General features: G+C 33.5%; 1 protein-coding gene and 1 long non-coding RNA gene across 12 annotated transcripts in view; one reads left to right on the top strand and one right to left on the bottom strand.

Moving 5' to 3' along the window:
• The window catches only part of LOC126828583 (zinc finger protein rotund), a 191,782-nt gene that overhangs the window by 43,276 nt on the left and 133,176 nt on the right, over positions 1 to 15,330 (bottom strand). For 6 of the 11 annotated variants that reach the window (XM_050558438.2, XM_050558440.2, XM_050558447.2 and 3 more), the window contains one exon: positions 3,804 to 3,845. In XM_050558438.2, the coding sequence (XP_050414395.1) occupies positions 3,804 to 3,845 (42 nt within the window). Of the gene's footprint in view, positions 1 to 3,803; positions 3,861 to 15,330 lie in introns of all 11 variants that reach the window. The other 5 variants (XM_050558436.2, XM_050558437.2, XM_050558439.2 and 2 more) reach the window with 1 other exon arrangement.
• On the top strand, positions 821 to 3,989 carry LOC126828585 (uncharacterized). The gene is made up of 3 exons (XR_007683156.2): positions 821 to 954; positions 2,983 to 3,037; positions 3,644 to 3,989. It is a non-coding gene; the product is annotated as an uncharacterized LOC126828585 (long non-coding RNA).

The following is a 15,330-nucleotide window of genomic DNA, read 5'->3' as shown; positions in this document are numbered from 1 at the left end:
ACTCTAATGTGCTTATTCAGAACTTTTTTTTCATTTCATCTAAACTCTAATAATCTTTCCATATAGGTACAGGCCTGCATTCGTAAAATATTTAGCTTAAAATTTTATGAATAGATTTTTTAATTAAGTGGGATTAATACTGGGGGCAGGAACTTTTAGACAAAGATTTACTTCTTATTGAACTGATAACCAGGTCCCGAGTTCACAAAGCATTCTCAGACTTAAGTTCAAGAATTTACACAACTTTCAATCACTGTTTATGAGAAATATCTTTGATTCAGAAACACAAAACTTTGCACATAGTTTCTTATTGATGTATTTAAAACAACAAAAGTTTTAAAAAGGGCTATATCTTAGTTAAAATAAGATGAACAATTTTGAGTAAATTCTTTAAGTCTGAGATTGTTTTGTGAACTCTTGGCCAGATTCACCCGATATGGGTGATTTTTTTCAGAAAAGTTGACTTTCTTGTCAAAAATCCTCGTAAGTTACTGTAGAGTTACTGTAGTTCTAAAAGATCTGCCTATGGCAATGGTCTTCTATCCCAAGATTCAGGATACATATAATTCATTCTGAAAGATTTCACCTAATACCTTTTCAAGTATAATTGTAGCGAGTCTTCGATCCTAACCCCCAAATATCCTACAATTTTTGCAAGGTTGTCTTGTGTTTCAACAGAAGAACTATTAGACTTTTCAGAAAGTTTCAAACTTTCTTATTAAGCCTTTTCTACAAAAGTGTGTTGTTTATTTCTTTTCAAGAACTTTTTTAAAAATGTTACCGGAATTGCAAGACGTGCTTTAAATTATTCCAGATCTTTTATTCAAATTCTCCACCAAACCATGAGATAACAACAAAAATTTATAAAAGCTTCTAACATCCACCAATGCCACCAATTGTATTGTCCAGAATCGTTGCATTCTCACTGCTTGAAATCAGAAGACATGCCAATAGGTAATGATGCCACTTAACTTTAAGTCCAGTGTAATATGAATAAGATTCATACAATTTTACATCCGTTACTTTAAAGTAATCGAACTAAAAGATCCCTTCATTTTTATCACATGAATAGAGAGAGAGAGAAAGAGAGAGAGAAATGGGGTTTAACGTCCACTTGACACAAACTAGGTCATTTCGGAACTAACACATGGTTCAATTTTATTTCAATAATTCCCTACTCCTTGTCACGTACAACCGAGGAATCAAAACCATGTCAGTTGACTCAATGACAGACCTTATGATACAGCGCGCACGTGCTAACCATTCGCCCCCCCCCCCACATGAATAGATTATTAAAGATTTAACATAGATTTATTATCGTAGCAACTGTACTTGACAACAGACACTTAGCCTCGATTGTCAATTAAATTTTAAATCTTGCGGATGTTCAAATCCATTTAAACCTTGGCTATCTGATAGTCTTGAGAGTTGATTATGGGCTTGCCATATGAAAAAATGTCTTGAAGCCAAAATAAAGACGTGCAATAGGCAGATTTAGCTCGTACATAATGCATATTTAACTGCTAAATCTATAATGCTTTAAATAAAGAACTGAGGTGACATTAATCAGGTATCATTGACAACACTTTATATATTATTAACTTTTAATCTTCCCACGTCGAATCATTTCAATCTAATTTTAATATGGTTTTTATGGGGGGTTGTGGTTTCCATCTTAATCGTCTTGTGGGTCATGATGAACCTTTTAAAATTTTCTTATTTCAAACACTGAAGAAATTACTTTAAGTGTTATATTGTAACTTTTAAAATTGGTTTAGGCGACCTTTTTGAAATTATATAAATGCCCTCTGGATGTCATTTACACAATAATGTAATGAGTTCAATGTCTTTAAATGAGAACAACAGATATAAATACAACAAGTCTTACAAATCGGCAATGTATGTCACGGAGATATTAGGTTTTATAAAACGCGCAGAATGTCATAGATAATAGCCCAGTGTATTGATCGGAAACTGATTGCAGATCTTCTAAAGCACTTGGCTTTCATCCGAATAATCTGGCAATGCCTTCAGCGTACTGCAAGTACTAATGACTAAGATTACGTGAAGAACTCTTATAAGATTTGTTCTTGTTCAACGTCACCATAAAGAAGCTATTCTATCCTAATGTCTGCGATCAGGAAATCAAATGACAGAATTCAGCTTTTGTTGACGAGTTAGATGATGACATAAAATGTCACCAAACCTCTGACCATGAAATTTGGCAGCTGCGCATAGGTGCAGTGAAAATGATACCTATTTAATTTCGCCTTATTCCCTGTTGTCAAGTATGTTACTGATTACCGCGTATTGATTTTCTTGTCTTAAATGTGACAGGATTTTTCTACATTAGGACCAAATTGAAGTGCATTTGTAACTTCTAACAACAGCATATACTGAGATTCCACTATAATGCTGACGTCCAGATCCATTGATTAAAACTGCGTTTTTGCGAGTCCCAATTTATTAACAAGTATAATATTGCCTCGTTGTTTAGATGGGACAAAAACGAGGTCCTATGTACGTGTTTCTATGCACATAAAAGATACACCACTCTCCATGCCAATTTCTCCTCCCTAGAACTACACAACTGACCTGGAATTATGTGTCTAGTCTTTTGGATGGAATGAAAAACCTAAGGTCATGATGGGACAAAATCTATATGATCAAATATTCATTTTTGAAAAATTAAGCTGAAGTCAGTTTCTTTAGTAACCCGGTAATCTTAGTTTTGTTTTATGCTTTAACTGTCGACAGAAAATTTGTTAATAGTTCAACATTGGCTCTAGCCATGGTCCTAAAATTTGAATGAAGATAGATCAAATCAAATCAACACAAACTTTAATAAAATCTATTTCATTTTTTTACCCAAATCCAAGAGGTCTAATCATTAATCTATTCAGAGCAATATCGTTTGCAGTACTAATTTTAGGAGCTACAGTGGGCAATTTATTGTCGAAAATATTTGTTTCTCATTTTCAGATAATGCATTATTTTGCTGAAGATGTTATTAGATCGGAAGATAAAGTAGACAAAGGTAGGCTGCCAGCAAATCAGTAGCTCATAAAAGTTGTCACATTTTTCGTTAGTAGGTAATATGAGCACTTACAAGACACTTAATACTGATCAAGGGCAACAACTCATGAAGTTATTATCAATAATAAATCATTATAAATGAAATGAAATGTGGTTTTATGGCACGTCAGCTCCAACCGGGCTATATTGCGCCAGACATATGGTGAAAAGTATGAGACAAACTAAATAGTATCACAAGGAATTTATGATAAGACTCTATATCCTCCCAACAGAAAAAAAACATGTACCGGTAATCAATTGATCACTGTTCGAGTTAAAAATAAACGTTATAAACTGGAGCCACTACAAGCCAGCATGGCTGATGGACGGACAGACATTAGTAACAACAATATGGGTGTGTAAAAATGTTAACAATTAAATTGTAATATACTGTTCCATACGCATCACATGGGTGTGAATTTTACTGTAAAGGAGTTTCAGATTTCAAGGATTGTATTTAAAATGATTAAGAAAAGGTAAATTATTTTTTTCGTTTTGAATGTATCTGATTTGACAAGCAATTCCCCTAAATAGAAGTTGACATACTATAGCTTGTCTTATATTTCAGGTTGTTTGGTCTTTATTCAAGTGCTGATATCAACAGTGTAAACATTTACAACTTTTTTTGCAACTGAAAAGGCGATAAGTGTGCATTTCTCTGTGTCAATTCTTGAATCGCGATAAGTATATTTTTCTATGAGTCAAGTGAATTAAATAAATGTACTCACTATCTGCTGAAAGATGGTTTCCATTCTTCCACTTGAAATAATCTGAAAAATAAAAAGCTGTACATATTAATATAAAACAGCTCAACTTAAAGATGATCTGATGATGATGATGATGATGGCGATGATGATATAACACCATCATTCCACCAATGAGCGTTGCTTAACGACACTTTGACATCATGTGCACACATAATCTAATGCTAAAATCGACAATATCGCAGATATAAATTGAACACTGACTAAAACAATCACCACACGGTAAAACACTGACAGTTTTTAAAGCAATCAAAAACACTGACAGTCTTTAAAACAATTGAAAACACTGACAGTTTTTAAAACAATCGAAAACACGGACAGTTTTTTAAGACAACAGAACTCACTGACAGTTTTTTTAAGACAATCGAAAACACTTAAAGATCAGAGATTATTAATTTTTGTTCTTTAAGACGAATTCTGTTTACAATTAATCTTGTGATGCCCATCCTTTATGCAAATAGTATAAACATTGGAAGTCCTTGAAGGCTCTTCTCAGCCAACAGTGATATTCCATCCACAACATTTTCTGGGTGGCTCCAGTTTCCTACCAAAGCTCTGGTTACATACAAGGTCATGGCTAAATATACATGAATTTATTTTTTTATTTGATTCAGAGCACATTGCCTCTTTAAGGTCTTTGTGTATATATATATTTCAATTTGACAGGTTCGGGAAGTTTCTGCCATTTTGGCTTTCATTCTTGTAAATAAAGCATAAAGAAGAGGATGTCACAAACAAAAAAAAATATATAAATTACTCTTTATGGAAGAAGGTTGAAATTTGCTTGTGATTCACCTCAAGGCTGGGTAATCTAGCATATAAATTTCGACAATAAATCGATCCAGTCACTTTCTCTGATATGATTTTATAAACATTGGGGTCGTTTTCTACACAAATTAGTGCACATGCCACGTTGCAAGATAATGAGAAAACACATTTAAGTGGTGCATCACGAGTGCATGATCAACACAAAAGATTATTTCAAGTCAGATAAGTTTGGCAACTCGTGGAGCATAAGATTTATACCAACAGCGCTTAGATAAGTTGGAACATTTCACAAATATAAGATATATACCCATGAGTTGCTTACAACCGCTTAGATAAGTTGGAACATTTCACGAATAAAAGATATATACCCACTAGTTGGTCACAACAGCTTAGATTTCACAAATATAAGATATATACCCAAGAGTTGCATGTAATCATGTTAAAGGAACAGTCCCAGGTATAATTTAAGGAATCAAATGGGTTAAATCAGTGTGGAAGACTGTTAGAAATCTTTAACCTATTGCATAATACGATCTGAATCTCAGTGGCATTGCTTTGAACAGATACAAAATATCAAGAATTTACATTTATTGTTCATGTTTTCAATTCTGTGACATAACATGTTAAAAGAAATGGAGTTTTATGCTCTACTGTTATGCACTGTGTTAATGAAGATGGGATGAAATAACAGAAGTAGAAGCAAACCCTCTAACTGAATCCTTAGATCAAGATTCAAGATCCCACTTTTTACCAACAACATAAATCAAGTGAATAGGTATGGTATTCAAAGTTAACTATGGTTACTAATCCCAATGTGAACACAACTTTATTCATCAAGCCAGGAGGAACCTGGATAACAGAGGGCTTTTTATAACCACCCCACCCAACCAACTTTTACAGTTTGGGGTCATCTAGTTTGTGCGTTCTTCAATAATTTGTATACACTAAAAGAGTTGTTATTTTGATGAAGGACTCAGAATGTTTGTGGGGCAACTGGTCTCTTGGACTACACAATGCAAACATTGATAAAGATATGATCATAATTGTGGCTGGTTAAGCATGTCACAATAATTAACCAGGTGAGCCAAGTGTAATGTAGTATGTCAAACAATCAGCAATCTCCGCGATGCTAATCTTTTGCACATTAACATTATTATCTAAATTTATCTAGTTTTTAAAAGTTTGGATCTTATGATACACTATCCAATTATCGAACCTCATGGGGTTTTTTTAAATGTTTTTTTGGGTAAAAATACAAAGATGACTTTTTAATTTTACGATGTTATCTACCTGTAGTTTTCATTCCTGTGTGTGTATAAGTTTTGCTTCAGCTCTACGCAACCTGAGCATGGGTCATGGAACTATACAAAGCATGTCGTTGAGAGGACGGAAATAGCCATAATTAGCTGGATATGATATTGATGGTATCAAGACTTAAAAGCTATTATTATTATTATTGGATAGCATTCGACAGTGACTGCCTTGATGTGATATCATCTTTGTCTTTTCATGTGTCAAATAAATTTTGTAGGGCTCTGTGTGCAAAATGTCTACTCCCCATGCCACATAGTTCACTATTTGCATCTTTGTGTCTTTTCAAATAGGTTTTAACTTACAGCAATCTTGTAATGATTACATGCTTAAAGTGCCAAGATAAATTTGTACTAAGCCATTTGAACTTTGAATACCAACAATTACACTCAAATTTACTCAAATGTGTAATACTGATGTTAGAATTAAAGACACCGGTATATGCATGCAATATTTTAGAATTAGGATATTCTACCAGTATCAGGGCAACAACCCTTTTCAACATTAACAACCCTTTTCAACATTTCTGTTAACAAACAAAAATCTGTTTTAAAAGGGTTGAAAGATCAAAAAGTTGTTTAAAAGGAACGACAAATCGAAAAGTTGTTTTAGAATGGTTCACAATCAAAAAGTTGTTTTAGAATGGTTCACAGTCAAAAAGTTGTTTTAGAATGGTTCACAGTTAAAAAGTTGTTTTAGAATGGTTCACAGTTAAAAGATTGCTATGTAGAAAGACTAAAAAGTCAAAAAGCTACTTTTCAAATTCAAGAAAGATAGGTTGCCAGTCAAAGAAACATTCACACACAGCAGTAAAGTCATGTGTGCAGTATCAAATCGTTGAAAATCAACAGATCTTGTGAGCTAAACAATGTGTAACGTCAATCAAATGATATCTTTAGTCTCTAGTATGTCCACAAGATTTTTCATTTTGATCAAGGGTGAGAACTCTGACAGTAATTATCAGAACACTAACACTATGTATAAATTGTGGACGACTGACCAATGCACTATTGTAAAACAACATCCTCAACTATCTATTTTTTAAAGATTTTGATCTAGAATTAATGAATGAATGGAAGATATTGAATATCTCATCAAAACACAGCACACTAAGTATGAGAATAGATTTCAAACAGATGCCATCAATCTGTACACTTACCATAGATTAATATTACATGAAATCTTTTCAAGTGACATTAAGTTGAACTACTTGATTCTTTCTTACGGAATGTAAACCTGTTCATTTCTATTCTTGAAGTGCTTATGTTTATTTTTACATCCATGTAATGTATATTAGTGTGAAGATCTTATCAGTAACTGCGTAAAAAAAGTTCAAACTTTCTGGAAGGCTCTGTGATTATTTCTTAACGCTGACCCCAAAAAGCAGAAAGTAAAATTATGAGATTAAGATCCTCAATGGACACCACCGACCACTCATCCCATTTCTTAATAATACACCAGGTGCATATCAACTACAAAAGTAGGGTCTACAGCATTACGTCAAATTAAAACGTTTTTCTTGTTAAACTAATTAAGACTTTTAAAATTCACATTTTAGTTAACACAGATAAATTGAATTGGATGAAACCCGTGAATATTTGCATTTAACGACCAATATCAACAAAAGAATTAAGTTGACTGAATCAACATCCAAACTCTGAACCTTAAATTATTCTGAAAATGTGCACTTTGCGTATATTTACTGAACGCAGACAAGTTTCTATTGTACATCTGTCTGTAAGGTCTACTTCAATTAAACCTAGATCGCTCAACTTAAAATATAGATAAACACTGGATCTTCAATGGTAGAAGTTTGCTGAAAAGACACAATAATGCCAAAAAGTCATCCAGAATGTGTCAACCACGTTTCCTAAATAGTGCCAAGAGGTTTTCCTGCATGACTCCCTTGCAAGAGCGAATCCATGAGAGAAGAATGAAAAAAGAACACACAATGTTTGAACTCATGACACCTACTGTCTCAGTTGTTGTCAGTATAGCCCCCCCCCCACCTCAACCCCGCACGCTTTCATATGATAACATAACTCAGTTGAAATCATATTGTAACATTAATCGATTCAGAAGTTGAACATAACCTAGGTGGAAAGTTGAAATCATATTGTAACATAAATCGGTTTGGAAGCTGATTGGTTATTCATGTATCTTGAAAAACCTTTTCTGTTCAATTGAATTTTTTTTCAAAACTACAGAACTAAAAACAAATTCTAAAGCAATTTGAGTCTAACTCTATGACCATTAGCTTGTCTGAAGTAGGCTGTTGATATCAGATTAGGAATAAGAAATGAAGTTGGTCTGGCAAATATTACGATAGTCCTTGTGATAATTTGAACGAGGTACTAGCACTTTGGAGAACTTATATGCAAGGGGAGATAATTAATTAGAAACCATGAATGGTGAATAGTGATTAATCTACAAAGAGACCATGAATATGTATATAGATGGGTATATAGAGTGGAGTAACAGTGACACAGGGATAATAATGCTAAATAAAATGAAATGGGGTTTAACATCCTACTCTTCAACTCCAACCGAGCTAATGAAGATAGGCATATCGTACGTGAAGTGTCAAAAGGGTGTATCTAAGAATTTCTAAAGATTAAGAAATAGAACCTTTTGTATTTCAAAATTTCCACAAATCAAGATACAACATTTGAACGCATGATACCCAGAACAGTTCTAATTGGTGTAGAAATATACAGCTTAGACAGAAATGTGCATATTAATTAGGGGAGTTTAAAAATACAAAAAAAGTGTATTTGACTAATTTCCAGAAATACACCCTTTTGACACTTCACCGACGATATGCAATGCAGTGTACTGTGTGCGAAGTTTCCCTCGGACAGCAGTGCTACAGTCTACTCTTATTTTGAATCTCCACTGTCAAGGGTTCTTTAATGTGCACGCCAATGTGTACACAGGACCTCAACTTTTGGCCCATCCCAAAGACTAGACACAGTTCCTACTAGGACCTTCATAATGCACCACTGACAAAGGGAAACACGCCCAGTCGACACTGGGATCAAACCCAGGACTTCCTCGTTATCGAGCGAGCCAGCACCTGATGCACTGAGTCATAATAATGCTACACAAAATATACAATTAGAGATGACAGTTGAAGACAATATAGGGTTAACAAGAATTAATGCAAAATAGGCCAGGGGTTTACTTTTCATTCTGGTGATTCTAAGGTTATTAGAAATCTGATATTCATATAAATAATTGTGAAAGTGTGAATGCCCCTTTAACACTGTTTACTATGTCTCTTCGTAGTGGTGTAGGAAAGTTGTAGAAGTTCGTCAATTACCAATTGTGTAGCCTTGATTTTATGAATCCTTTTATTGTTAGAAATGCATAGTGTAAAACAATAATAATGAATAATCATTTATTTGTCCTTACAAAATTACTCAAAAGCAAGAAAAACATGATTTCTCTGCACATGTAAATATAAAACATACAAATTGAATTTAGTCTACATGTAAAAATATCTGTAACATCGTTTAGTCATTAATTAACGATCATTTAACCATTGAAGGTCCACTTGTTTCTGTAATTTGATAGTCAATAAGCTTTCCTTTTTAATCAAACAAACCGTGTACAGTTGTAACATTATGTATAAATAGCTGCAATTCAGCGCCTTTGAAATTCAAGTGATTAAAAATAAAAAATTCTATCAACTAATAATTTTTGATGTGTATCAAGTACACGTTTGTTTACAAGTGAAATTTCAAACTACAATTAGTTCATTGTCTCCGCTACCAACACTTAAAAACATGAAATCATCTTTGGACATTTTTGTATGAATTCCACAAAATTTCTTTGACCTAACATGATTGGCATATCTAATGGCCAATCAGAATTGAATGGTGGCATAATATCAGCCAATCAAAATAGGATTTGCGGCTTGGTCATAAACTATTACGGATAAAGAAAAACTGCTATCTAGCTAATATCTTGAAAAGAAAAAGGTTTAATTTTTTTTTTTTTTTAAAAACTAACAATTATTTCAAATAGGGAAGAATAAAAGTAAAATGGCCTAGTTATGTTAAAATGGCGAGACTCCAGTTGTTATAAATTTAAGATCAAATAAAATTTGTTTTTAATGTCTCAAAAAGTACCCTTGGCATGTCTGATGTCGTAATTATATTATACTTAAATACCACATGTATAGAACTGTCAAAAAGCTTGAGACTTATTTTAATCTGTTTCGAGCAAAAAAATGATGATAAAAAAGGATTAAAACAATAGGAAGAAAGAAAGAAAAAAAAAACAGTAGTCCTAACATGTATTTGCTATTACTGTACTTGAAAATGTTCAATTAAATAACATATGTAATAAGTAATAGTTTAAAGTATGCATAGCAGGAAATACATTTGTAAATAGATTGAACATGTTTTTTTATTACTTTTACCAGTATGCTTCAATTATTTTCCTATCATGGATGAACTCTCGTCACATCAAAGCACTCAAAGAGCTTCCAGGTGGCACCACAACATCATATATAAACTGTAGTTGACTGATGGGGTTGTTCGGGGGGAGAAACAGGGAGGGGGTATATGCATCAGAGCACCTGTTCCAAATGGAAGGTCATTCTACAAGAATCTCATTCATCCAGCAACATCATTTACTTATTTTCAGTATTGTCATATAACTCATTTTTATAGCCAATTTGATTGACCAAGATTGAATTTTGAATAGAGAAACACCCCAAAATAATTATTTCCTTCTGGGGTTTTAATATCTCATCAACCAAATTGGCAAATTTTATTTTCCGTAATGATGATGATGCAGGTGAGAATTGTCCAGAACAGCACTGCTACAGTTTTTAAACTGCCTACAAATATTGACATGTATTGACAAAAGCGCACACACATTTTTGCGGACCTCACAGATGTTACTTTGGCAAACGCTCAAGGTATTTCAAGACATTCTAGTAATGGTTCTATGCTTTAACCACATGACTACCAAAACCTTAATCTGAGAAAAAATATCACAAAAAAAAATCTCTAGCTCAAAAAACAAATAGCAAAAAAACACAAGTCCCAGTTTTGTAATGAATGACAAGAATATCGGCTGAAATTACACATCATCAGATATTAATGAGTTTTGTTTTTTTTATTAATCATTATAACATCTTTTATTAAATAGATACAATTTTCTATTCAATTGAATAAAAGTAACATATGTTCATGTTGAATAACCAACATAAAAAACACTTCCGGTTCATCATCTGTTGCCTATGATCTAGTTTTAGCATAAAGAAAATATTTCATCAATAACAGAAAATATTAGCGTGAGAGAGAGAATTGGGGTATAATGTCCACTCGACGATAACCTATGGTATAATTTCATTTCATTAGTTTACTTAAGCTTAGGTGTGTTTAGCAGTGGGAGGAAACTGGGGGGTCTGGAAAAAATCCATGAGAATGGGAAGGCAACAACCTTGGGATCAAAACCATGCCACTTGACCTAAAGACAGACCTTTAGATCTAAAGAGCATTTGTTAGACCACTTGACCACTAATGCAATCCCCCCCCCCCACACACACACACAGAAAGTATGAAAAAATTCCATTAACTACTCCCCACACCCCCTACCGCACAGAAAGTATGAACAAATTCGATCAACTATTTCAATTTAAATAATAACATCCACAACAAGCAACATGAAATTCAATTTTTAAACATATTTACACAAATCAGAAGAATGTATTTTTCTAGAAATAAAACTTAGAAGCTATTGTAAACTCTGGCATTAAATACATAAAGCTCATAAATCAATTAACATTTATTCAAAAGAAATAAAACGCATGTTCATATTAGCCCCTTTTTACTAATCAAACAAAGAACAAATCCAAATATATGGCTAATGTTTGAATATGCAAAGCGATAAAAAGAGGAACACATTTGTCAAATTTACCTTTCAAAAAACCCATGTAGTATTTCATTGATAACTTTAAGCTATGATTAGCCCTCTAACCTTGCAGCTTGTTGCAAGAATCAATTGTTTTTGCTTAACAATAAATAGGATTAGTGGTGGAATAAATACATTCATTTATTTGCTCTTTTTATGCCTGATGCATTGCCAGAAACAACCAACCAATGAACTGCTGGCAACTTCCTCAATTCCTCACAGAATAATTTCCACATTCCTTAAGAATTTTCAGATGATATTATTTACACAGAGATCTATGTTCACATCCACATCATTTTTTAATCAATAATTTATAGTTTGGGAATGGAATGTTTTTAGCATCTCACCAATACTTTACTCATTATGAGACTAACACATGGTAATTTTTATATTCCTATGGCTAGGGGGGACTTAGCCTGGATGGTGGCATTTCTTCTTACACCACCTCAAGGGATCTTTTCCATGCCCTACCAATTGAGAACAGGGCCTCGTTTTCTGTCCCATTTGAATGACTACTCACACTTTTTGTCAGTCCTCCCAGCAGTGCCCCTGACAAATAATAACTGGGCTTGAAAAATTGGTTAAGTTCTTCTCATGAAAATATCGAGCAGATGTGAAAATCATAAATATTACCCTATTCAAAATAAGATAGTTATATTGAAGGAAATAGGAGGTGACTGACTCCTGTTTTCTGAAGTTGGCAACAACCTCTAGTGACCCAATTCTGGCCTCTGGCCGATTCCTTTCGAAATGGAATAAGAACCTCATTCTCGGCCAATGCCAGAATTCATTTTCAGAAAAGTTTCTTTTCAAACTCCTTATCAAGTAGACTGACAAAGACTAAGGCTACAAATAAATTCAATAAAACTTATGTTGAACAGATAAATTAAACCATGCTTTACATGAGGTATAATACACATGTAAGGGGAATGGTTTCTTTCAACTGTAAACACCACGGGGTACAAAGATCTTGCAACATTTATTTTTACAACAACAAAAAAATCATAAGAATGGGTTTTACGATATTTTGTTTGAGATTTCACTAAATAGGTGTTTAAAAGAACACCTGTTCTACTTGAACATAATAATAAGAAAATATGTCTACATCTTTCTGACCTTAAAAAACCTTTTATACACGAAATGTTCTAATTGATGGCTCAACAGTTTACCACTATCCAACATAGTTTTTATTGAAAAACAGATTGAATGAATTCAATTATAGGTTGTGAGAAATAGCCCTCCCTACATCCCAACCACTTCATGACTGACAAGATGAATGAAGCTTCCCAGGAAATTATCGCAGTAAGATCATCTGAAAAGGAGTTTAGAAGCATACTGAGTAAGAACCCGTATTTAAACATTCATGTTGCATTATAGTATTTCATAATGATTTTGGGCAGCGTCAGTCCTGTGGTTAATTGACTGGACTCTGGAATGATCTCAAGGATTTAAATACTGTTGTGGATGATGAAGTCTTTGTGACTTTTACTTAAGTCCCGCTGTACATTGTGTGATATAACATCTGTGATCTAGAGCAGACTGTCTTGAAATGGACCCGTGAGATGGCAAGTACAGTTGCTGATTTTGTTTTGAGTAATGCTGAAAAAATTCATTGCTGTTTCAGTATTGGCCCAAATTCAGTGAACCAGCAAACAGGATTGTCCAGAGCAACTGAGTTAGCTGGTAATGACTGCAAGCCTAATTGTGGACTGAGGTAACATCTCTGTGTGTTGATAAGCCTGACTGAGAATTGTCAAGACATACTATCTGCGAGTTGGCAAGGAGGTGTTTTGGGAGGAAAATCCAAGATCCATTGTCTACACTACAGTCACAAGGACTCCTCAATTCAGATACATCAGAACATTACCATGTTAGTTTAATATGACCAAACTTTAAAGTATTTCCTGTCTTATGCACAACACCTATCAATAACATACTAAAATAAAATGTTCTTAAAATTAGTTATTTCCAAAGTACAAATCTTCATAGAATCACAACCTCAGCAAAATTATTTTACAGTATTTATTACAATTAAACAAAAATTTTGTTTGGTTCACAAGGACCCACAACTCTAGAACCAGGACAATAAACCTGACTTTTTTTGTGTGAATTATCAAAAAATGTATAGATTTTGGAAGTGCACCTCGTACTCAGTGTGTTTACAAAGACTGCATGGAGTACAAAAAGCTTTAGTTGTTAAACAAATAACATGCTCGAAAGAATGTAGGGTGGGTTAGAAAACTGAAACATCAATATATAAACTTGTCATATTTTAATCAACGCCACCCAAAAAGACTCAATCCTAAAATCACTCATTTATCACAAGATCATTCATTTATTTGCAAAGTTCAGTGACTGGATATGTAGGAAAACAAATGAGGAGTAGGTTACCATCAATGGCTGTATCATGTTTGATCTCAATGACAAGAACAACTAATTTCTATAAAAGGTTTTTGTTGTCATTTAAATTCCTGATTCAGTATTAGTTATTTGAAACAAGCTCTCAATCTGCCTATTGCAGTTCTTTTTTTATTTTGGTTTCAGATGTTATATTAATTATTATTTAGACATTTAATCACATGACAAGACTATAATCAACTCCCTAGATCATCGGATGGCACAGATGTAAATGGATTGGAAGTGATAACTTCGCACAATATTTCAGTCATTTTACAGACTGACATGGGTATTTTTAGGTGAAGAATCTTGCCTGGATAGCACTGTTTATCCAGAGATGCTTCTCGGCCCTTGCCCGATACGAATCTGGGTCATTCTCTAAGTCGAGAGTCCAATGCTTTTACCAATAGATTACCAAGAGATGTAAATGGATTGGAAGTGATAACTTCACACAATATTTTCATTCATTTTACAGACTAACATGGGTATTTTAAGGTGAAGAATCTTGCCTGGATAGCACTGTTTACCTAGAGATGCTTCTCGGCCTTTGCAGGATTCGAATCTGGGTCATTCTCTAAGTCGAGAGTCCAATGCTTTTACCAATAGATTACCAAGACTCTCAAATGCAAAAAGAATTCTAGCAAACTAATGGAACGTTTAATTTGTTAAATAAAATAAGTTTTTGATTTCATCCAATATAGCAAATGGTTTTTCATTGAAAGTTACCTTAGAATGTTTAATCTGCTGCCGGGATAGATTTACAAATGTTGACATTTAAATGAATGGAAAAGGGTTTAGCAACACTTTACCCTGGACATTACCTAGGGTAATCTATGAATAATCACTAATTAAATGTGTGAAGCAATAGAAGGCAAAGTTACTGAAGGCTTGTTGCTTTGATGACTTGGGCTCGTCTTCAAGAGCCTGGAGAAATGTTTGACGACAAAAATAGCACTATGTTCCCTGTATTTTTATGTTTTAAACATAGTTTTATTCTGCACAAAAATTTCTCTGATTTGGAAGTATTTACATGCCATAAAATTAAAATTTTAAAGAATTTAATCTTAAAAACACAATAAATACAGTT

Source organism: Patella vulgata, chromosome 7 (genome assembly GCF_932274485.2).
Source record: "Patella vulgata chromosome 7, xgPatVulg1.2, whole genome shotgun sequence".
Classification (NCBI taxonomy): Eukaryota; Metazoa; Mollusca; class Gastropoda; family Patellidae; genus Patella; species Patella vulgata.
The sequence above is the reverse complement of the archived record's forward strand: the minus strand, read 5'-3'. Positions and strand labels throughout refer to the sequence as shown.